The sequence below is a fragment of the Etheostoma spectabile genome, chromosome 21 (genome assembly GCF_008692095.1).
Source record: "Etheostoma spectabile isolate EspeVRDwgs_2016 chromosome 21, UIUC_Espe_1.0, whole genome shotgun sequence".
Classification (NCBI taxonomy): Eukaryota; Metazoa; Chordata; class Actinopteri; order Perciformes; family Percidae; genus Etheostoma; species Etheostoma spectabile.
In genome coordinates, this window is record NC_045753.1 from 10,784,754 (window position 1) to 10,810,234 (window position 25,481).

The window sequence follows — 25,481 nt, forward strand, 5'->3', positions numbered from 1 at the left end:
GTTCATTTAGCTTTGTACGTTTCCATATTATCACATTAAAGATAAAAAGTTAAAAGACAGATCATTAACTCTGCAGGGTGTCCCAACTTTTCAAGACTCCATGTTTTCTTGTTCGTCCTTTTAGTTGAAAGTGTAAATGATCAACAACAAAATCTTTAAAAGTTTTTGTGACATTACACGAATGTCTATCGTCATTTGATGCATTTTGTGATTTTTCCATCTGTTCTTGCTTCTTTATGCACTTAATACACATTTTACCTGTTATATACTATGTAACCATAGTATATATATTGAGTGCCAACCCTATATAAACTCAGCACTCTCGGAATGGAAAAATATAATACAGAATAAAAATAACTTGAGTTGCATGTGTTTAACATCTCTAAACGTCCCTCGCCCATTTGTTTTCCTGTTGTCACCCCGTCACCGTCCCCGTCCCCGTCCCGTCCTGTAGAAGTACAGTGTCAGCACCAGTGTTGCAGAGGACCGAAGGGGGAGCAGTGATTTAGTTTCACCAGCCCTACATTGTTTAAAGCGTGGCTCAGTCTGCTGTGAGCTAAGAAGCTTTGTCTCTGTCCTCTGGTTTTTTAGCTCACAGACACACTCCCGCATGTCTTACGGAGAGCAGCTACTGATCGCATCCATGACTTAACTCCTGGCGCTGGCCACCTTCTGCAATGGTAGTCTCAGGTCATCTTGGTGGTTTTGTTTTGCATTCAGAAGAGTTCATCAGTGTGTAATGTCCTGAAAGAAAATCCTTTTTTTATATAATTAAAATACTTTTTACGGTTGAACCTCTGAGATGTATAATGTGCAATGATGATTTAGGGTGCTTTTTACACCTGTAGTTGAGTGGAGTCTGTGGCAATTTGGGGGGTGAAAGTGCAATTGTTGCATTTCTTGCATTCACACTGCGCTTTGTCAAACAGTAGACAGGACAGACCAGGCAGACAGACTAGACAGACAGACAGACAGAACAGACAGCACAGACAGACAGATAGGACATACAGACAGACAGACAACAGGACAACCAACATACAGACAACAGCAGGCAGACAGCAGGCAATCAGGCAGACAGGACAGACACGACAAGCAGGCGACGGCAGACGGGCCAGACGGACCGGCGGACAGCACAGGCGGACAGACAGGCAGACAGGCAGACAGGCAACCGGCAGACAGACAGGCAGACACCAACTTTTTTAACCGCTCTTTTTCTTTCCATTTTAGACTTCAATATAACATAACACACCTTAAAATAAAGTCAAACGACATGAACTCTTCCCAAAGGTAGGTTCTTTCTGGAGACGAGTTCAAGTTCCTGCAGCTTTATAAAAACTAAAATCCACATAAACAAAAAAAAGTCTGGATTTGACCGCATTTACACACACTAGGGTATCCAGAGGGTGAGGGAGAGAGATGTAACACAGTAGACACTGTAACTGTTTGTACATGTTTTGAGCCTTCTGAACAGTTATATGTTACCTCTCTTTGGATAGTATGTGTATATATAGTTTTTTTTCTGAAATCGGCCCAGTAACATGCACACGTCAGGTTGTAGAGTCATCCCTCCACTTAACGGCAGGATGTTATGCAGCTGTCTCGCCAGCGTTGCCTGTGAGGGGAAAGGCGTTGATTCTGCTCCTTATTAGAAAAACTCCACACATTCCCAGCCGTACAGTGAATACATTTGGCAGGTGGATCATATGCTTATTCTCACAGGGATAACATACTATGCTTCAAGATTTGCAGTTTGGAGAGTCTGTGTTATCTGAAACATATTCAAATGTTAATGTTTCCAGCAAAACACTCTAATAGTCCACGTTTACAAATAATCTGGTTTTTCCTTAAAGGAGCCATTCTTTTCACATACACACACATACACACACACACACAAACACACAGCAAACACACGCATAATGAACTAACAGTAGAGCGAGCTCAGTTTGATGAATGTGTGGATGTTGTCCTTTACAGATGCTTGTAGGTCACATTTGCATCGACATAGAATGTTCTTTGTATCCCATCTCTTCGTTTGTACCTTAAATGGGTGGTGGGTGTGTGTGTGTGTGTGTGTGTGTGTGTGGTGGTGGGTTGTACAAGGCTTGTTCTTTAAAAAAAAGCATGCTGATACGCCACAATCGTCAGAGAAAACTGCTAATGTACAAAAGTGCAAGATAAGCAATAACTATTTGATAATCAATTCTAGGGCCGTGACGCAGGAGCTCATATCCATGGGAAATTTTCTGTGCATAGGGTACTTGCAGCTGTCTACATATACGAGCCCCTGGAAAAGCATTTTGGAATTAATATCTCATCAAACTCTTCATCTCAACTCTCTGCTTCTTCATCCTTAATTGGGATACCTGTGTCCAATCTTTTGCTCTGTTTCAGCCCTTCACTTTCTCTCCGCTGAGCTTTAGATCATCTCGATGATGATGGGTGACGGTGTCCGCTCTCGCTGATATCCTGAGCTGGATATGAGCAGCGGGCACAGAGAGAGAGCCAGGGCAGAGCTGTAGTACCCTGCACAGACAGTCGGGAGGTGTGCCCCTTCTGGATCACAAGCCACAGCTTGGAACTGGGCTTCGCTGGCTCTATAATGGCCGGTCGGCTTATCTGAATGAGCGCTTAGCAACAAAACCTAATGGCTTAATTAATCTGGCAACGCACCACCACTAAACTTGTAAACACAAAACCATTACATATTTACGCATGTATCTGTTTAGACAACAACGTTCTTGCACCTCAGGCAGCGGCAGAGTTAATGCACATTATGTCGACAGAGCTTGGACTCCTCTCAGTCTGTCTGCTCGGATCAAATGTCCAACAGTCCCCCACTTTAGTCTCTGACAAGCCAAGTCACTCATCCCTGCCCTGTAGGATAAGCTCAGTTGCTTATCATCAGTGTGTAACGCGTTACAAAAGTAACACAATTAAATGTGCTCTAAGTGATTGTTGGTGACTACTTGTTAGATTCAAGTATTTTCAAACCAAAGTGAGACCACTCGCCCCCCTCCTCCTCATCCCGTCCCCTGCCCCTCCCCTGGCACAGTTTGATTTGTTGCCGTTTCTAGACCCTGGATCTGTCTAAAGAGACTGCATTTTTACAGTGTGTTCAGAGGACAGGCAAGTGAGTGAGATGTTTGCTGTATTGACGAACAACGTTGTTGCCTAAAAAACATGTCACATCGCTCAGAGTACCTTTAATGTAATGTAACCTTTTGCCAATACTACAGTCAGTTAAGGCCCTACAAAATCAATTTTGGTAATATTATACCCTTACAATCTCATAACACATTCTAACCGGAATAAGTGGTGTTTTTAATTATTTTTTTTGTTTTTTTTTTATCAACCAACACGCCAACCATTTTTGCAACCGGGGGTAGGGAGCAAACAAAATATTTATAAATACGTAGATTAGGAGACTTGAATTGGATTAAGATGAGACTTAAGATGAGCCTTCCATTGTGAAATTCCCCAGCTATAATCCTACCTGCCAGGTCACACTTCTGCGGTCATTTTGGTGAAAGTAACCTCGCATGTCCAACCTTCCTCCACAGTCGCTGCAAAGGGGGTCCGGTTCACATAGCATTCCTGATTTGAGAACAAAAACGTGATCTGGTTTATGCAACTCTTAAACCAATCACAATCGTTCTGGGCGGTGCTAAGCGCCGACGAGCCACGGTGCGCTGCAAAATGGTCTCAGGAAGGAACTTGTTTTGGTGGAACATGTGTACGTTCAATGTATTTTAGTGTGTGCAACAAAAACTCAAATTGGACGATAGTCCACTAGCTGTCTGGATTACCCTCAGAGTTCTGAGTAAAAAATAAATCCATAATTATTAATCATAAATCATGTTAAGTAAGCGTTTTCCTATTCGCATCATAAGCTAACATTCAGATGTTTTAGCTCGTAGGCTAAAAAATATGGGTCTTTCAAAAAGGGATTCTGTGTGATCTTAGGCATTCCAGTAGCTTTGCAACGCATCCTGGAACTGCAAAGGTGTTCATGCTCGTTGGAGAGGTTTTCTCTTCAGTTCTTGGATCAGGTCCAAAGCTATGTTGGTACAGCTCAATACCGTGGGCTGAATATGAAGCCTATAACCAGCTCTTAATCTAAGACCTGCAGCTGCAACATTTTTTCCTAAGAATTACGTATTCTGGTTTGTTTAATTTTGGCCCAAAAAGACATGTGAAAAACAACTAGAGGTGGTTTAGGTTGGACGATTACTCGCATGCTGGAGATATTTCGTTGGCTGGCGGTCTGTGTCGTCACTGTGCGTTTGCCACGCAACCCAGCCGACGCTAAGCTAATCGCCTGCTGTTTTCCTGCTCTATATTAGGTACAGCTTGGCCGAGGTACTGACTCTCTCATCGACGCTCTCGTCAAGAAAGCACTCTTTCAAGATGTCTCTTCAGCCGCTCAGCGATTGGGATCTAACCGCACATAGGTCGCAGGTTTTGGTGTGTCCTCACGCTGAGGTTTACGTCCGCAATCTAAATCATGATGATGACGGCCTGCAGTGTCACAGGCTGAATAGAGAATAGAATAGTTGTGTTTATTGGCATTGCACATTTTGCAAACTAATTGATCTGCAGTCCTTTCCTTTCCTTGCCCAAAACCTCATGCACTGTGCAAAGCGTGTTACAATGTATTACATATATCACTAAAAAATATGATAAATAGCAGGTTATTCTGGTAAACACTACACAACATACCACACAATAATTACATTTACTGCATCATATAAATTTACAGCAGGCTATTCTTTTTTAAAGCACAGGCTTGCTCTGCCATTTTTAGACTGGACTTTTATGCAACTATATATCGACCTTTATTCCACAATGTACCACTACATTGTCAAATGTAAATACTAACTTCCATCTTCATCAATTGGAAACCTGCCTCTTCTCTTTTGAAACTGCAGTCTTCTCTCAAAATAAACCAAAAACAATAAACCGCATGTCCATAGTCTTCTCTGAACAATTAAGTGTCTCACCAACCTTTCGAACAGTTGAACCTATACCCACCACTAACTCCAGTTAAATCCAAATACTTCCACCCCTTTGCTTCAGAGAAAGAGAGGGTGTCACTTCCCGTTGCGATTCGAGTGCAGATTTTTCACCTCATTGCTCCAAAGTGAGGGCTCTCTGCCCCACCCCCCCCCCACCCAAAGCTCCAGTATTGACCAAGTTACCCCCTTGCACTGCACATTCATCCTCAAAACTCAAACTCAAGTGCATTAGTTATTTTATGGCTCTTGGATGAAAAACGTTCTCTTTTCTTTGATCTCTAATTGTTCTGACCGTCTCCCCGAGGACACAGTCAACACGCAGTATCGGGGGTAGATGGATCTTTCAGTAAGCTCTGGGATTTTTTTAGGCAGCGGGAGATCATCTAGGGACGGGAAGGCAAGTCCAATGATCTCCTGGGCGGTTGTGATGACCCTCTGGTAGTGCCTTCCTCTCTTTTCTGCAACCACACACACACACACACATCAGTAGATTGAGGCCAAGTCATAGTGCAGAACAGTGATTTTTTTTTTTTCGCCAGTTGTGTCTCCGTTGTGCGAACACGTGAGATTGTCATATAGACTCAGTCTTTACTTTCTGGTTCTGGTTCTCTCGGTCAGACTTTGAGCTGCTGCTCTTCAGCTCATAACTCTCTGTGTGAGTGCTGGGGAGATTCTCCTGGGGGATCGCGTACACAGCCCTTCAGCCTCTTCTTCTCTCTCAGACCTTTCTTGCTCTCCCTCTCCATGACTCGCGTTCCTTGTCCATCTTTAGTCATCAGTCTGGCGTCAGCTCCTGCCCTCGGGAGTCTAAAAATGCTACCACCTGTTAGCTGAGGCTACGCGGGTACCCGAGCTGGTAAGTAAAGGAGAGAAAAGATGCAGAACAGAATTGCTTTCCACCTCCCTTGTGCTTTTCACTGTAAATTGGTTTTTTGTGTTTTTCAATGCGGCTAATGAGCTCTCTGAGTGGACATGTCCCTGAATGATTGTACTATAAGTGGTCCTTTAACAGGAACATTTGTCTCTTCTGACTGGGCTCATTACAGCTAACAAGAGCAGACCCTCTGTTTCATTGAGCTCAGCAGTCAGTGGAATTGAGTTTCCAGTTAGGGAAGACAACACCACCAAGGTCCTTGTATGTGTGTTTGCTGTGGGTTCAATTTCATCTCAGCTATTCCAAAAAAGGATGTAAAACATCAGTTTTGTACAGTTGCTGACTGGAACAATCCAAACTGTCCAACAGCGCAGCGTCAATATATTTAATATCTGTCTGTTCTATTCCTCCATCCCTCCCCTCTGCTGACCAACCTACCAACTGCGTACTAGCTTGTTCTGCACCTGCCTACACACTAGGGCAGGGATAAAGGGGGGCATGGGGTGGCACCGTCCCCCCCACCCCCTCAAAAAAAGACAAGCCGCTTTACCCTTGCTTTATGTTAAGACTCCACTGAGTTTGATAACACGACCCCTGTTATTGGGGAATTGTATACTAGTTTTGATCTTTTGATGGGGTTTGTTGTCAAGAATGAAGTTTATGTTACTAGAGCTGATAATCCATTATTAGACAAGTGAATTGACAGACTTAATTGAATTAATTGGCACCTATTGTGATTGAGCTTAGTGTCAGTAATTTTTTATGGAAGAAAATTAAAATTCTCTGATTGTATATTCTTAAATGAAATTTCTAGTGTCTTCATTCTGTGTACAGAACTGAGTACTGAAAGTAAACTTTAAGTTGTGGACAAAACAAACAATTGAAGGACTCATCTTAGGCTTTGGGACCCACAGATTTTTCACACACATTTTCTGTACATTCTCAATGATTGACATGAAAATAATCATAGTTGCAGCTCTACTTTTGTCACTCGTTCACTGCAACGCAAGGGAAAAAACCAAGATAAAACACTAAATCTGAGAGAAATGTGCTCAGAATAAGGAGAACTGATCTGTCCCATGCAGCAAGATCGCACTCTCTGTATCTTTAATACTGAATTTATATTTTCCCCGTACATACTTACTTTTTCATATTATTTATGGTCACAGTTCAATATCATTTATATTATTGTTACCTCCTTTTTTCTATATTAATTGAATTACATCTTCAATACATTTTAACGTCACTTACCTACACTGCAATATTGTTTTTGAACTATGCGACCGCACTTTACAATACTTTTATTTAATGCCACTTAATTCAGTCTAAACGTTTTTTTCATTGGCTGTTTGTGTGTTTACTTGTTTTTTTTTGCTTTTACTGTGAACTGCTGCTGCTGCTTTAACAAGGGAATTTCCCCACTGTGGGATGAATAAAGTTTATCTATCTTTACAAGCTTGCTGATCAAGATTATAGTGTAAAGTTGACACTAAAATAATACAATTCACTCTTAAAATAGATTATTTATCCACCTTTTTTTCATCTTGGTAAGAACCAAATCATTTGCATTGTTGGAATACACAAGACGTGGAAAAGATAACATATTCTAATATGGTCTTCCCCTCTTTGTTTCCATCAGCGTTATAAATATGATAAGGTAACATGACGGTGTATTGGTTGCTGCGGTTATCGGCAAAACTCAGTTCCTTCCTCTTTCAGGAGCAGGTGATAATGTCCCAGTGTGTCGTCCTAACTGGTGCAAACTGTGCCCATGGTGGCCCTGAGCACCAGACAATGGTGGTTATGCTGCCGAGAGAGGTGAGTGGGTGTAAAGGTAGAACCCGTCTGGGGAAGGACCCTGGGGGGGGGGGTTCCAATATGGCCTCCAACACAGGGACTGGCGGCTGTTGGTGTGGGGGGGGACGACAGCTCCACAAAGGTCTGTCTGTCTGCCGGTTTACGGCCATACAAAGTGTCAATAGTTGGAGACGTAGATAGAAAGAAAGGATAGATGGTATGGGGAGAGATGGGGGGGCTGGGTGGGGAGGAGTGGGGGGGGGTTGATGCAGAAGTCCCAGTTTCGTTGAACGCGCTGTGATGCTGACAGAGATGCATCAGGGTTGGATGACATGTCAGATCAGTCCAAAGGTTCAGACTAGGGGGTTGTCAGTCGTACATGCTGCTCTTCTTAACCCTCCATGTTGTCCTCGGGTCAAATTGCCCGTTGCTCCTATATCAATGTTCTATTTCATTCCCAAAAGAACATGATTGATTCCACACAACGCTCTTTGCCAAACACACAATCTCTACTTTCATTATTTGGGTCTTCAATTTTATAGCATTTGAAAACAAAGTGAAGTGTTGTTGAAATAGTGGTTGATAAACAGTTGACATATTCCTCTGTGATTATCCATCACCATCATTCCTTTAATTTAGTCTAATATTCCTATTTCTTTTTCTAACTCAAAACATTAGGTATAATTTCCTAAAAATGAGGTTTATTGACCATAACTTCCAAAAATAACTGTAAAACTAAAGTTAATAAGTTATTGTTACTAGTTGAAAACAAAAAAAAGTACAAAACATTGGAAAAAACATGCAAAAACATTGAGAAAAAGTTAAAAATGTTATTAAAAGCTCGCAAAAGTGTTGTTTCAATTTTGACGGGGAAGGACAACACAAGGTTAAAATAAAAATGCACAAGTTATTTCCGGGATTAAATGCTCTGTTTTTATGTGACTGCTCGTGGACCTGAGAGTGTTCCTTAAATATAATCCCGAGCAGCGTCCCCAGCCCCTCTCTCCCGTCTCGTGCTCACGGGGAGATGGGACGGTCAAGCGAGGGAGTTTTAAATAACCCACAACAGAGACAGAATGTGTCTCGTGCTCTCGTTATTAACCCCCCTGCACTAAAGAGTATATAATCGATGGCTGTTGCAGTGTATTAAAGCACTGAAGGTTATTGTGGACCGAATTAGCGAGCTGGCGTCTTCCTCCCAGTCGCTTCAGGGTTGGATTTGTATGACATCGTTGCTCCTCTGTTTTATTCAGCCACTACAGTGGAATGGTGACTGGGACTCCCCATGATCCAGGAACCCCTCAGCCACTACATCCTGCTTGTAACTGTTCATTTGCCTGTTTTATTTTTTATTTTTTTTATATATTCTCTTGTCTTCCTGCACTCTGCCAGCCGGCCTGCAAACACAGTGTTTGCACCTGTCCAATTACACTAAGAGCTGATACTACCGAGAGCCCTTCGCACCAGCTTTCAGAGGATCAGCAGAAACTGGCAGCAGAAATTCTCTGTGTTTGTGTGGTGTGTGTGTTGTGTGTGTGTGTGTGTGTGTGTGTGTGTGTGTGTGTGTGTGTGTGGTGTGTGTTGTGTGTGTGTGTGTGTGTGTGTGTGGTGTGTGTGTGTGTGGTGCGTGGGTTGTCAGTGCTTTTAGCAGGAATCAGTGTCAGAGACTTGCAGCTGAAGGCGGCCCCTGCGTGGCTGTCCGTCCAATCTTTTTCTAGGCAGGCCTTGCGTTCAGAAGCAGTCGTGAACGTGTAAATAAATCACCCCCACTGCCACAAATGCCCCCAAAATTGGAACAAGATATTATTTTGGAGGTGGACAGCAGGCACGTGAACACACATGGAGCATAATACTAACCACAAAGTCAAAATTGCCTCAGTGGTACGAATGAGGCTCAGAGCGGCGAATGAGAGAGAAATGGAGCAAGAATAGAAGTTGTACTAGTCCAAGGTGTGAGTGCCAGCAGGTAGCAGGGCACAGCAGGGTGTAGCAGGGCACAGCAGAGCGTAGCAGGGCACTGCAGGGTGTAGCAGGGCACAGCAGGTGTGCAGGAACAAAGGGTGTGCAGGGCCCAGCAGGGTTAGCAGGGCACTGCAGGGCCCAGCAGGGTGTCAGCAGGGCCCAGCAGGGCGTAGCATGAAACAACAGGGTGTGCAGGGCGTTCAAAGATTATTATTTTATTGTGTTTTGGGCATTTTAGGCCTTTCATTGCATTAAACTGAAAACCTCTATAGCAAATGTCGCCTGCTCTACCAACTGAGCCTACTGACTACATCTCCATTTTTGGCATTTCATTAACCAAATATAAGCCATCCAACAAGACATACGTAGGGTATAAACCCAGGAATGAAACAATCACTCGAGTCATTTTTGTATACATTCAATATATTCATATACATAGTCTCTTAAAATTGCTCATGTTATACATGATTTTTTTCTTCACTGCAGCTGTTCCATAAATTAACATCTCCTTTTTTCCCAGCATTTGTTCTTTAGTTTCTTTGTAAATACACAAGTTCCTCTTAAGCGATGTTTGTTCTCTCTCATTAACACAACCCTTGGACACTGTTGGAAACAGTATCTTTTGATTATTTACTTTTTACATAATTTGTGCACTTCTAAGTCACAATATCTTTTGGATTTTAGTGCTTTTATTTCAATGAAAAGATTAGTTGGTGCTCTTTGAGCGGATTTATTTCCATTTCTTAAGGCTTAATTTTAAAGGATGAACTAGGTTGGTGTGTGTTTTGGTGTGTTCCCTCTCATCTTCAACAGTAAGTAAGCATCGAAGTATGAGGAGGCAATACAAGGTGTACAATGAATGTGGATTTAATAAGTATTTGGTGTGGTACTTTTGTAATTTACAGGCTCAATCATTCACATAGTAACAAATGATTACTGAAACAGTCAGAATGCTTAACTAATCATTCTTCTAATGATCAGCCACTCAGTGTGAGATATCACTTCACTCCAGTACCACAGGGCTTAACTATGGAAGCAAATGCTATAGTCCTTCGTTAATGAGTAACGACCACTCAGTACCAATGGTATTGAATGCTTGATAGAGAATTCATTTTGATAAAGTCTTTTATTTTCTTAGTTCTTAAGTAGTTTCTAAGTAGTGTGACTTTCCTGCTTATTATTATGTGTGCATTTAACACTGTCGTCCATTTTGCTGGTTAACAGATTAGGTGGCAGAGTGGCAGAGTTTCAAGGCACTCAAGGAACACATTGTTCGAACAGCCCTGCACTTTGGAGCCTGCATTCTTGTTGCATATATAGATAACCACAGTCCAATGTCTGTTATTCCTTATCCTTGTGTGTGTGTGTAATAAAAGATCTGACTACAGAGAGGATTTCGAAGATCGTCAGGAGCAGCTGGTGAAGTTGCTTCTTATCTGTTCTTCTCCTTTTCGGCAAGTCTATAAACTGCTCATTACCGTCTGTGTCTCGTTTTGTGTGCTTTGACGCGTCATTAATTTAGTAAGTTTAAGTGTCCTGAACTTAACAATGCTCAACTAATCGTCCGTTACTCATTCCTGTAACTGTAACTTCCATCTTTAAAACACTAATCATGTGCTTGAATCCCAGTCAGTCAGTAACACTCATTAACTAAACATTCGTTACTCATTCGTTCCTCATTTATCGTCATTAACTACCAACAACACCTTTTATTTTGAGCATGTACAATAAATCATCCAAAAAAACAGTTGAACAACAAAATAAAACTCCCATAATTTCTAGTACTCAAAAATGCAAAAAGGAGTTGGGGAAGTAAAACGTATGTACTCCTACCACTATCCCTCCTACCATATGAAATGAACAAAATAAGTCTACAGAAATAATACAATCTGTTTCATGAAAATATTCATTCAAAAGTTCTATCACACATATATTTACCCATACCCTTTACAGTATTTATACAACCTACTACAAATTGTTCAATAAAGCCAAGGTTATTATTAAAGCGCTGTGTTTCTCTGTACCTCTGGAATATAATGTCTTGAAATATGTAAAAATTGTCCTTTTTTATTGGTAAAACAATTTGAGTCACAGCTAGAAAAAGTTAAGCATTTATTTATTTGTGAATTGCCCTCCCAGTGCTATTTTTTATGAATATTCATGAAAAGCCTCTTGGTGCAAAGGATACATCTCCATTTCCTGATGAAGGTGATACATCAACAAGCATATAGCCATCGGCACCGGAGAATCCTGCAGAGCTAGAATGGTCAGAGCGTTCATTTTCAGCAAAACATGACTGCAAGCCATAAATCAAACGTGAATGTCGCTAAATGAAATAGAGACTCTCTATAGTACTACTCTATAAAATGAGTACATATAAGACATAAACTCTATAATGCATTAGGAATGGTATGCGATGGAAAACCTACTTTCAAATCAGGTGATCTGGGTGGGTTACATCATTTAGTTATGGAATCCAATTGCTCTCATATGCCGTACTAGTCTATGTTGATGGCGAAATAATGCGGGATTCCTCCGACAGATGTCTATTTCCTCTTTCTTTTGTATTTTTACCTTTTTCATGATTTCTTTAACAATTTTTTGATGTTTTTGTCACCTTTTTTTCCCAAAAGTGTTTCTTTTTTGACAGTTTCTCTCTATGTTTTTGTCACCTTTCTCAATACATGCTGACATGTTGCAGGACCTCCTCATACAGTTGAGATACTGTATCACCCCCCCCCCCCACACACACACACCACACACACACACCCACACAACACACACACCTCATGTTGAACCCCCAGTTACGCCCTTGGCCATCAAGCCTTAGTATCCCTTGATCCCATTAATGGAGTCCCACACAAACAGAGATACATCTATAGGGCGGCTGTGGCTCAGTGGTGAGCGGTTGCCTGCCAATCGGAAGTGGTGGTGTTGATCCCCTGCCCTGCAGTCATTGTCGTAGTGTCCTTGGGCAAGACACTGAACCCCGAGTTGCCCCGGTGCTGCGCATCAAGTGTGAATGTGTGAGTGGTATATCTGATGACAGGTGGCACCTTGTACGGCAGCCCGGCCACAGTGGTATGAATTGTGTGAATGGTGAATGTTCCCTGTAGATGTAAAAGCGCTTGAGCAGTGTTAAGACTGGAAAAAGCGCTATGCAAAAAGGACTATATAAATACAACACATTTACATTACATTTACATTCAGTGTAAGAGCCTCCCTGATCTTCTGTCTTGTGTCCTGCAGCTGGCGCTCCGCAGATGAGCTCCTGGTCGTCCTCCCTGGCCGTGGTCGCCATCTCCCTCTCGGGCCTCTTCACCTTCGTCTTCCTCTGCTGGCCTGCCTCTGCTGCAAGAAAAGCAAAACCGGTGGTTTCAAGGTGCTTCTCTTTTTAGAGCTGAACTTGTTTTCCACTTCCACGTGAAACATGAAAGAAATCTGAGCCATAAAGACAAACTGACACACCTGTGCGTACTCTACTCTCATTAATCATAACTAGTTCTTTAATGGAGTCTTGCATGGGATAGTTAACCTCTTGCCCGTGAACGTTATTGCAAATGGCCTGAACGCGGAGCATTCCTCTCAGGCTCTCATTAGGACATCCATGTAATTCAGTACACAGGCTCTCCAGACGTGTTAAACTTAGAACAGGTTGATTGGAAGTGGAATAGAGCCGCAGACAAAGGTAGTAGAGGCTGTGTTTACGTAGCGACGGGACGCCTGCAGGTCCTCAGGGCGGTCTTGTGTTCATTGTGTAGACCCCATTCTTAAATGGGTCACGACACTAGAGGAAATAGGACAGGGAGAGAGGAAGGCAGTGTGTTGTGTGTTGCGTACGTTGAAGGAATGAGGGGCTGTGCATGAGGACTGCAAAAATGCATAACCCGCATGTGTCCTCGGGTCAAATTGACCCGTTTCCTATATCACTGTTCTGTTTAATTCCCAAAATAACATGTATTATTCCACACAACCTCTTTCCCAAGTACAAATCTCTACTTTCATTCATTTTGGGTCTTATTCAATTTATCATTTGAACAGCAATGAAGTGGTTTTGAAATAGTATTGAGTAAAAGTTGAGACATTCCAGTCTGTAATTATCCATCAACATCCATTCCTTTAATTTTAGTTGAATTAATTCCTAATTTCATTCTCATGGGCTTTATAAGTCCTCACCTGAAAAAGCTTTGCGTGTTTAAAGTGCTCTATTATGAAAAAAAAAATCACTTTTGGGGTGCTATTTTTTGTCTTTGAATATTTAAAACATTAACAACATTTTTTTTTTACTTGTCTGACACTGCACTTCAACTGCTGAAAAATGTTGAATAACTAACGTGATAAATAACACGATATTCACCAGGGAGCACGGCTCTCCCTCTGGGCCACTAGAGGCGCTGCACTCCATCGGCACCCCTCCGCAGCGCCTTTCCGTCCAATGACAAGTCTAGAAGAGCCCGCGATTTATTTCATCCCCATTTAGGTTACAAGATTCAAAGCTTTGCTTCACATCGCACTCTAGGCTCGGAACGTCGACCCATGAAATGAAAACTGTTATGGATAAATCAAGACAAGAAAGTAATTGTTAATTAACACCCTGCTGTGATGCTTACACCTCTTATCTTTCCTTTTCTACAAAAAGCCCCACTGTGATTCATACTCGTACATTGCACTTGAACTGTCAAATCCATGAGTTATTCCCAACTGGTAATTATGACACAACCTATGTAGGAAATTAACACATGATTCAGGTCGACTAAAGGGAAATTAGACATGTTTACGTGAGAAGCACACGGTTAAATCTGTCGGAAGACTTTTCTCAGAGTCAGGAACATGTGAGATTGTTTGAATATGGGTGGCGGGGGGGGGGGTTGTAATGGGTGTCTGTGGTCGTTACACAGGAACATTTGGAAAATTCCTCCATTTTGTTGGATTTTTCTGCAACAATTTGTCCCTTTTCTCATGCAAATGTCTTTATTTTGTCATTATATTGTTATTATTATTATTATATTATTTAATCAATCCCCTTTATTGATCAAAACTTTCTGCTGATTCAAAACTCTACACATGTTCTGGGATGTTTTATGAGGAATTATGTCATCATCTTAAAAACAAATATGTGCTTGCCTCAGCATTTAAACCCTTTGACTCCATTACCCTAGCCAGTTGGGAATATTGGGGGGGGGGGGGGGGGGGTTGTAACCCCCCCATGCAATTACACCTATATCTTTTTTGTCTATCTCTACCTTTCTTTTATTTCTCTCCACTTTGAATATCTTATAAAGCATACAGCTGCAGTGGTTCCAGATGTGTGTGTAGCATGGGCGTAATTTCCGGGGATTTAACCCCCCCCCCTTAATCAAAACTGGCCACCCCAAACCAATTATAATTTCATTTACATAAATAAAGACATTTGCACCCTAACTTGATTCAGAAAAGGAAAGAATTCACCAGAACACACAAAATGAATGTTTCAATGCTCCAAATTTAAATTTTGCTGAAAAGGGGAGATCTCACCCTTCCCCCCCCCCCCCAGTGTTGAACCCAAAGTTATGACCTTGGTCTGCAGCCTATTACAAAACATCCCGTCCTTCTTCTTGAGTGTTTTAGAAGTGTGCATCTTGAGTTGTTGTTGCTTACCATGATGGCCTCCTGTGTTTCTGGTCTCAGCGGGCCGGACCAACCCAGCTCCAACCTGTCAGGGTGTGTCCAGAAGGAAGGGGCCGGCCAGGGTGGGGGGGCAGGGGCAAAGAGAGGGCCGAGGGCGTGAGGAAGGGCATACCCATGAGGCCATGGTGCATCCGGCCTAAGGGCCTCCATCTGGAATTAGACACGGCCTCTCCCAGAGCAGGAAGAGGGGATTTCAGAGGAAAAAAAACATCAAGGGGACGAGAGAGAAGAGCTCTCTGTGTTTTACAGACAGGAAAGAAGAGAACTTCCTCCAACAACATCTCGGCTGTGAGAGGGAATACTTTGGGGTTAGATAACCGGATTTAGTCCCTCACATTTCTTTAAATTCTTCGGGACAACAGTTTAAAAAAAAACATACAGCATTTGAGCCGACAATGTGTTTTAATGAATTATTCACTTCAGTTGTCAAAGATGACTCACTCCATGTACACCCCGCCCACCTTAATTTGATGAAAGGTTTAACGGGGTTTCTCCAAACAGCTCTGCTGTAGCCCGGCCTTTTCTGTCAGGAGGCCCTCATACTCTGCTCCTGACTGGCGGTAGTCCTTACCTAGGTACTGTCGGGCCCTCATACTCTGCTTCTGACTGGCTAGTAGTCCTTACCTAGGTACTGTCAGGGCCCTCATACTCTGCTCCTGACTGGCAAGTAGTCCTTACCTAGGTACTGTCAGGGCCCTCATACTCTGCTTCTGACTGGCTAGTAGTCCTTACCTAGCTACTGTCAGAGCCCTCATACTCTGTAAGCTAGCAGTACTTAGTACACATGTGGGACTCCCAACAAAGATGGCGCAAAAGTGAGATGTCTCACTCTGGAGCTAAAACAGAGAGCTCAACACACAAAGAGGAGCTGCAGCAATGTGCAGTACAACAAAATTATGGTAATTTTTGAAAATTGAACCACTTAAACCTATCCTGGTATAACCTCAAATACCATTACAAACCTGAAAATGAGTAGAATATGAGCACTTTACAGTAACATGTTCAATGCAGGACAGTTAAATGTAATTTTTAGTATTTTTATAGTGTGGTGTAGTACTTTTACTTAAGTAAAGGCTCTGAATACTTCTTCCACTGCTGGTTAAGTTTAGCGTTCAGGTTAAGGCTTGTAGTGATGAAGTTGAAGTTCAGGTTCGGAGGTCACAGAGTGTGAAGCAGAAGAGTGTGTGTGCGTCTGTCTGTGTGTGTGTGCGCGTCTGTGTGTGTGTGTGGGGGGGGGGGCTGACAGATGTTCTTTGGCTTTCGGGGGAGAGAGAAAAAGACAGGATGAGAGCAAGTGATGTCACATGTATAGTATGTGAACCCCCCCCCCCCTTCCACTTGTATTTTCTCCCTCACATTTTTGTGGAGGCTCAATTTTGCTCCTCTCCCCCTCGTGAGACAACCCGATTGGTGATTGGTTATCGCCTTGTGAACTAGGAGATAGAGTACTCCTTTTCCTTCTTCTCCCCAGCTTCTTGTTTCCCTCCCTCCCTCTATCCCTCCCTTCCTCCCTCCCTCTATCCCTCCCTTCCCTCCCTCCCTCTATCCCTCCCCTCCTCCCTCCCTCTATCCCTCCCTCCATCCCAGAAGTCCTGGGGACAGTCAGTGGTCAGCTACGAAGCCTCTTCATCCTCTTCTGGACTCAACAATGACACTCTCTCTGCAGAATGATCTGGCCTTTTTCTGCAGCCTGCTCTTCCTGGCACCGCCACCCTCCTGCTGCCCTGCACCCATCACACAAATGGGAATCTTGGGTGGGCCACGGAGTGTGTATGTGTGTTGTTATATGTGTGTGTAGCTAAATCAGAGAGGTTGAGATGCTGAAACCAAAGCTGAGGGCGTTTGACATGCCAACCTTACCGGTGGACTCTGAGGAGAGGTAAGAAGACGAGATGCTGTGTTGTCACAGAAACGCTGTCCAAAGATGGTTTGTGCTGCTTATTTAACCAAAAGGGAAGTTACGTTTTATTGAGTCCTGACCAGTTTAGACAATTGATTGATTAGCTGGAAAAACAAGTTCATCAAGCAAGACTACCAAATATTATCTGATTCAGCTTCTCAAATGTGACGGTTTTCTGCTTCTGCCTGTTTTATGTCGTTGTAATATCTTCTGAGTTTTGGACTGTTGATTGTACAAGGCAATTTGAAGATGTCACCTTGAATTCTGGGAAAATGTAATGGGTCTTTTCTATTGCTTGATTTAGTTTCTTCGTAAAGGTCTATTGATTAATTGCAAAAATTACAAAACATTTCATGATTTTTGGGTCTAGTTTTGATACTCTTTACTGCAAGATGTATGGGTATGAGAGATACTTCAGCTGTTCTGTAAATGCTGGTGTGTGTGTGCGTGTGTGCGTGTGTGCGTGCGTGCGTGCGTGCGTGTGTGCGTGTATGTGCGTGCGTGCGTGCGTGCGTGCGTGCGTGCGTGTGTGTGTGTCGATGTGGAGAGTGAAACCACATGTTGTACGGGAGGGTGAGCAGGGGCCGTGTGAACATTTGGATCTGAGGCAGAGAGAGGGTGTGCAAGCGTGCATAAGTGTGTATGTGCTCGCATTCTTGGGGGACAGGATAACGTTTGAGATGGAGGTGTGTGTTTGTGTGCATGTGAGTGTGCATATGGGTCTATGTTTATGCATATGTGTCCAAGTGTGCATGTCTATGTGTGCATCTGTGTGCAAATGTGTCTATGTGTGTATATGGGTCTATGTTTATGCATGTGTATATGTGTGCATCTGTATGTGTGTGTGTGTGTTTGGTGGCGGTGGTTGGGGGGGGGGGGGGTGTTGCAGAGGGCTGCAGCAGGTCACATTTTTCCAGTGTTGGGACCCCACTGCTCTTCAGCTCCCAACTAAGAGACTTTTTATTCTGACATCCGGTCTGTGGATGCAGCCAACTCCCTCCCCCCCCCCCTCCCTTCTTCCCCCTCCTTTCTCCCATCTCCCCCCTTCACCTCTAGCCTTTCCATCCTCTGCTTCATCCTGCAATGTGTCTTTGACACAGAAGGAATCATTCAGAGGCTCCTCACTGTTCATCCACACCAGGCTGCAATGTAACCGACTAACTAAAAAAACATTTGAACTACGGGATTTTCAAAAGCTTGCATGTTCTGAAATATTGCAACTGTATCTGACATTGACGCATCTCTTTTTTTATGCTATTCATTCATCACATCCATATCATCACTCCCAAAGCAAATTCATGAATACAGAATCGTTTTTTTTCACTTTGGGAAAGACGCTCCACCAGATGAGTCGATCCATCAAATAAAAAGAGAGTAGAAAGTACTTATCACATGGGGATTTCAGCCATCTTTTTTCATGCAAAGAAAAGTTACCTGTTAGTTTATATGTTACTTCTTCTGTTGGGTTTTATTTGGACATGTAGTTCCAGCCACTTCTTAGTAATCAGGTCCAAAGCAGTTCCTGCTTTTTGTTGTTCACATCTTTTTTCATGTCCAAAATCTCTCTTTGCTTCTCAGGGTTGTGAAGACTCACATGTATCAATCTCCTCCTCTGTGCCATTTGGGGAAATAGAAATGCAGTATAAAGTCAAAAGTAATTTCCCTTTTCTCATTAGTTTTTCAGTATGCTTATCTTTGGCTTTGATGTGACTTTTTCTTTTATTATTTTTTGAGACACAGAAGCCTTTCTCCCTGAGCTTTGCTCTGCCTGCCTCCAGAAAGCATCTCAGTCCTAAAATCATCAGGCTTACTTGTGAAGTTGTGGATTGAGTTACATATAATGTTTGCTTGTAATTAATCCTCTGGGTAAATCCGACTGGCTTTGTTTACACGTTGATGTTTCCAATCCGTCTCACAAGGCGGCTCGGAGAAACACTGAGGCGGCCAGGACAGCTTGCTTCAGTTTATCTCAGCTCAATGGTCCAGCCAAAATATCAATTTTGGAAAATTTTGTTTTTTTCAAAACATTTTCTCCAACTTTATACATATATGTGTACATCGAGCAGTCAAATATTACATATTGCATCAAGTAGATATGCACCCATTATATGCAGGGGCGGGGCAAGAAGGTGCCCATCCCCCCTCTCCCTGAAATATGCCCCCCCCCCCCAATAAAGGGCTATGAGTGCTGTCAATAGGACAACTGGGATTTCCCTTGGATCAGAGTACTGCCACGTGGCTGCCAGTTCTGCCGATCTTCCCAGCCATTGTCACATGACCAATTCATGTTTCCACGACTATCCAAACTTCTTATACCATGGAACCAGCACTGGAATTGTTTTTTTTTAAAGTGGCAGACTGAGCCTTTAGAAAATGTGTATTCTGTACTATACAATATGCTGTATTCTGATAAACAATTTGTTTAAAATGAAAACAAGTTAAATTAATAATGAATGCGTTGTTTCCTGCAGTCGCCCCTCATCATGTGATCTCCAATGGCCCTAAAAGCACATCAGGGAATGCTTGTGAGCTTTGTTTCCAAGTTTTGCATGTTCACGTCCTCAAGTCTCACAACCAGTGTCCCGGGTCTAATGCAAGTAACCTGTTCCTTTGCATGACCTTTGACCTCTCGGTGTGTTTGTGTATCGGTGTTCCAGGAGTTCAAGAATGTGGAAGGGGAGGAGTACCACGCAGACATGTCCACCCTGGCCTCGCCGGCCTCCCAGGGCAGCCCGGACGTCTACATCCTGCCCCTCACCGAGCTCTCCCTGCCGCTCGCCAAGCAACCGGCTCGATCTGGTGAGTCCCAGTCTTCACTTCTGTTATGGTTAACCCCGGGACCCTTTAAACCAGGACTGCCAAAAAAGGGCCAAAATGAGAATCACATCAAGGGCCATACATGTATATTTTATTGCTTTTATTAACTCCAAAAAGCCCACATAACACCTTAAAGGGGATCATTTTTTTTAACTTTATTTACCTTAACTGAACAGCTACGGCGTCATTGGAATGATTATACAACTTTTTTTCGAGTTGAATGGTGGTCGTCTATAGATCTATAGAGAAACCTGTAGGGGAGCTCTATAGAGAAACCTGTAGGGGGAGCTCTATAGAGAAACCTGTAGGGGAGCTCTATAGAGAAACCTGTAGGGGGAGCTCTATAGAGAAACCTGTAGGGGAGCTCTATAGAGAAACCTGTAGGGGGAGCTCTATAGAGAAACCTGTAGAGGGAACTCTATAGAGAAACCTGTAGGGGGGGCTCTAAAGAGAAACCTGTAGGGGGACTCTATAGAGAAACTTGTAGGGGGAGTCTATAGAGAAACCTGTAGAGGGGGGGGGGGTCTATAGAGAAACCTGTAGGGGGGCTCTATAGGGGATCCATTTAAACAAGACCATGTAAACCCCAATCTCCCGCGGTCCCCGGCAGGAGGGTCGTTATCTAAGGGTTAAATCTGATTCATGACTGGCTCCATCTGTACACAGAAATATGTTCAAGCAATCAAGCGCAATGTGAAATGTTGCTAAAAATCACAAAGGTCCCCAAAGAGAGAAAACCACTCTGAGGTTTTGGGTAAATAAGAACATTTTATTCCTGTGTTTGGTGCAACCATGGAAACACCTGGAGCCTGGAGTTTTAAAGAATCCTACAGAGAAATGAAAGGGAATATTGAGTGTTAAGGTCCAACTTGATCTGCCACTCCCTTTTATTCTCTATAATCTCCTTGAATTCTCCTTTTGAGGGTTTTTGCAAATAACCTAATCCCCATATGTTTCATATTAAAACGTTCAAACAAGCTCAGCTTTCTCCATGGTGAGGCCGGAAATGTGCTCCAGGTCAATGTATAAAAAGATAATAAAGACATATTTCACACATCTGTTGTGAAAACAAACCTAAAGTCAATTGTTTTGGTGCTTGAAAGGAGTTTACAAAAGTCTTGGGTTCCCAAAAGTAGCTTAACACACAGCCCAGTGTCATGGCTTTCTTATAGATCACAATAACGTGACCATTTCACAAACTGCCGTGAGACAGGGTTGTAATGTATGAATAAACTAGTAAATAAATGTAAATTTTTCTATATAGCTTGTTGAGTAGAAGTGTTGTCAAACATCGCTTGGACTCGCTGCTGCGTCTTTTTTCCTCTGAGGATTAAATCGGTGAAATCCCTGCTCTATATTTAACCCTCATGGTGTCCTCATGTTGTCCTCATGTTGTCCTCATGTTGTCCCCATGTTGTCCTATATCAATGTTCTTTTTAATTCCCCAAAATTACGTGATTGATTCCACCCAACGCTCTTTGCCAAGTACAAATCTCGACTTTCATTAATTTTGGGTCTTATTCAATTTTATAGCATTTGAAAAACAAATTAAAGTGTTTTTGAAATAGTATTAAGTAAAAGTTGACATATTCCAGTCTGTGATTATCCATCAACATCCATTCCTTTAATAAAATGGATTGGATTCCTTCCAACGCTCTTTGCAAATACAATTGATCACTTTCATTCCTCTGATCTTAACTATTAGTCAAAATAATTCATAATTTCTGCTTTTTTAACTCAAATATTAGGTATAATTCTATGTAAATGAGGGTTATTGAACATGACTTCCAAAAAAGTATACAGTGTAAAACTAGTGATACTAAGGTGGTGTTAGGGAAAACTAAATAAGTCTAAAAAAGGGACGGAAATGTCACATTTCTGTCCATTTTCGACCCGGGAGGACAACACAAGGGTCAAAAGTGATAAAATATAAGATGAATGGGTAGCCAAAGAATATCCTATCATGAAATCATCTTTAAGGGTTCGTCAGTGCTTCGCAAGTCACGTCTTCAGTCATATTGCTGCAAACTGATGCAACAGCGTTGTAAAAGGTGCCAGAGTCTTACACGTGCAAGTCCACATTCAGGGAGTGAGAGTAATGAAAGGAGAGCTGAGTGTCTGGCTTTAGTCAAAGTCTGTCCCTGGAGTGAGTCCCGCCCTAACGCTGGCCCGGGTCAGCTCGCTCTCCACCTATCCCACAATCCCTCAGCGCTGGTCCCCACAGAATGGACTCTGTGCTCTTTAGCGTTCCCTCTCTCCCACAAACATCTGCCTGTTGCGTAACAGCGTCCCGGCGGCCAGCCTTCGCTGCTGCTTGCTGGAATGTCAGGCATGCGAGAGCACAACAACCCCAGTGAGAATACTCCTCTCGCCCTGTGTCGCTGTCTTTCTCCTGTCCTGCCTCTGTGTGACAATGGTCCTCGTTGTGCGTTAATGGGCCGATGCTGCCTGATAAACTTCTGACACCAGAGTGTGCTGAGACTTAATGGATCATGCCCACGCAGTTAACTCCTGGAATCAGGCTTCATTTAATCTCAAATGGAAGTGAATGTGATCATTTACATTCACACAGTTAGTTAAATCATCGTCTTTAAAGCTTCAGTGTGGCACTTTTTGATATTTTTGCCAAATGAGTTGCTGCAAACTCCCTCTGGATTTCTCAGTATGTTCAGAAGATTGTTTCGTCGTAAGAGTCCATTATGTTTTTTTAATCTTCCGTATCCTCCTTGGCTACTAGCAACTGCGCAGAGGATCACGGAAGGCTTGTATCATTACTTAGGATTCCTCATGGGGGCGACAGAAACTACACACTTGCTTCAAACGGCCAAATATTAAGAGCGGTTGGTTCAACCAAATCACAAAGAATGCATTTTTTACTATTAATGTAATTGCCAACTTTTAGATAATCAATTGATCGGTTTGAGTCATTTTTTTGAAAAACAGTATAAATTCTCTAACGTCAGCTTGTGAAATGTGAATATCTTCTAGTGTCTTCTCTCCTCTGGGACAGCAAACTGAATATCTTTTGAGTTGTGGACAAAATGAGACATTTGAGGACGTCAACTTAGTCTTTTTGGGAAACAATGATTGACATTTTTCACCATTTTCTGACATTTTAGAAACGACTTATTGATGAATCGAGAAAATAATCAACACATTAATCGACATTAAATATAATCGTTAGTAGTTAATTTTCTAACTTACTCCTAGTGGTATTTTCTGTTCACACAGAACATGTCTGCTCCAACAGTCAACATATAACATAATATATATAATATTTAAAGCCCCAAAAACATCTGTATGGTCACCGGACAAACATCTGACACAACTTTCCATCGGACACACACACACACACACACACACACACACACACACACACACACAAACAAGGATGCATGCACGCACAAATACCAACACCCACATATATGCACACATAGACACATATGCATAAACATAGACCCATATGAACACTTGCACGCGCACACAAAATCCAAACGTAATATTTATGATTGTCATAATTGCTGTCCCACAATGATATTTGTGTGGGGAGGTAGGGGGCGGGTGTATAATCACAGTGCTTGTTGATGGGGAGGGGGATGTATGTATGTGGTTGTGTGAGAAACTATTTTCTCATGTTCTGGGATCCTGAGTGAACCGGTCCTTGACTCATGCTCTGTCTCCTGTGGATAATAGAACCCATATGGTATAACAGGGACAGGGGTCAGGGAGTTAGTACTGCAGCTTCAGGACGGCCGCGCCCAGTGACATTACGAGGGAAAGGGATTGGTGTTTTTAACAAGAAATATAAAGGCTGAAATGGTAATACATTTCCTCTCATTCTCTACTGCTAATATATTTCCACTCTTTTACTTTCTTATATTTGTTGGTCTGGATTTGGCTTCTTTTCCTTCAGCTATTCTAGTTTAGCTTTATATGTATACCACCGTTTCCTTTAAATAAAAGCAGTTGAAAGTGCTTTACAGGTTGATAAAATATTTAAACTTAAAAGCTGAACTTACAGCAACAGAATGGAGGGAAGTGTGGAACGTAAGAGAAGAGCAAATGCACACAAATAACAGACAAGGAATAAATGCATACACAGGAACAAGCAGTTATTCAGCCTCAAAGAAGAAACTGAATAAAATGGTCTTGCTTTTAGGCAAAAACCATGTACTGTAGGTTCAGCTCTCATATTTCCAATCTCTGAGGTAGATGTGGAGTTGAAGTACTCAGCAGCTCTATGTGCGAGTCTGGTTCCTTTCAGCAAATGTCCCTGTCTCCTTGTGTTATCCCGCTGTGCACTGGGACAGTCAGCGGACTGTGTGGATAGGTGTGAGTCCCTAATGAGACACCAGTATTGTAACTAAGAGCTTGGCTCAGTCCCTGGCCCCGTCCCCAGGACCCGCCCTGCTGCAGCTGTCTAAGACTAATGGAGCCTCACACCCACTCAGAGAAGGCTTGTGAACAGCTACACACACACACACACATGCACACACACACAGATACACGCACACACACACACACACACACATACACACACACACACACACACAAAAACAAACACACACACAGACATGCACAATGATATTTCCTTCCACTTAGTGCTCTGCAGTATGTATTCCATGCGTCCTTTGAACATACACACACATGCACACACACGCACACACACACACACACACACACACACACACACACACACACACACACACACACACACACACACACACACAATTCCATTTCCTTCCACTTAGAGCTGTACATGTACTCCATGCGTGCTTCGAACAAACCTGCTGAATAAAATTACACAGTCCCTCACATGCATCGACCTCTGAATCCTCGCCATGCTGCCGTTTCTAATTGAGTTACATAACAAGAATTGGGCAAACGTCATAAGTGGATTTAAATGCCCAAGGACTGATCTACATTTCGGTATCTCGGCAGAGACCCAAGAGAAGATGCACTGGACTGGAAGGGCATAATGGGAGGTCCATTTGGCTCTGAGTGATTTAGCCGCTGAACATTTTGCTAAAGACTTCCTGGCTACTCTAGCAAATAAAATTAGACGCTTTCCTCAGAGAAAGAGATGCAGCGCACAGCTTAGATGTGGTGCTATCAAATGGAAATTGAGTTAGTGTGTTGGCTGTGAAGACATCTGAGAACTTGCCAGGTCAATCAGGGGTTTTCAGTTCGTCACAGCGAACAAGTAGAAAGCACGGATGTGGGTCTGCCAAGGCTGCATGTCTTCTAATTACATTATTCTAATAATAGAAAAAAAATCTGTGATGTGCACAGGATACATAGATTTTATTTATTCATGTTAGTTAGGTAATAGTGCAAATAAGAACACCCTGTATTACAATCACTTGTTCCTCACTCACTTGTCTAAAGCTGCAAATATTCTAATATGGTCTTCCCCTCTTTGTTTCCATCAGCGTTATAAATATATAAG

The 25,481-nt window shown here is 42.6% G+C and overlaps 1 protein-coding gene across 3 annotated transcripts in view; it reads left to right on the forward strand.

Annotated features, from left to right (window-relative positions):
- Positions 1–25,481, forward strand: part of aatkb (apoptosis-associated tyrosine kinase b) — an 83,313-nt gene that overhangs the window by 40,578 nt on the left and 17,254 nt on the right. The window contains exons 1-2 of one of the 3 annotated variants that reach the window (XM_032501825.1): positions 12,924–13,030; positions 19,873–20,014. In XM_032501825.1, coding sequence (XP_032357716.1) covers positions 19,912–20,014 — 103 coding nt within the window. In that variant the 5' untranslated portion in view covers positions 12,924–13,030; positions 19,873–19,911. Of the gene's footprint in view, positions 1–12,923; positions 13,031–16,887; positions 17,195–19,872; positions 20,015–25,481 lie in introns of those variants that run through there. The other 2 variants (XM_032501824.1, XM_032501823.1) reach the window with 2 other exon arrangements.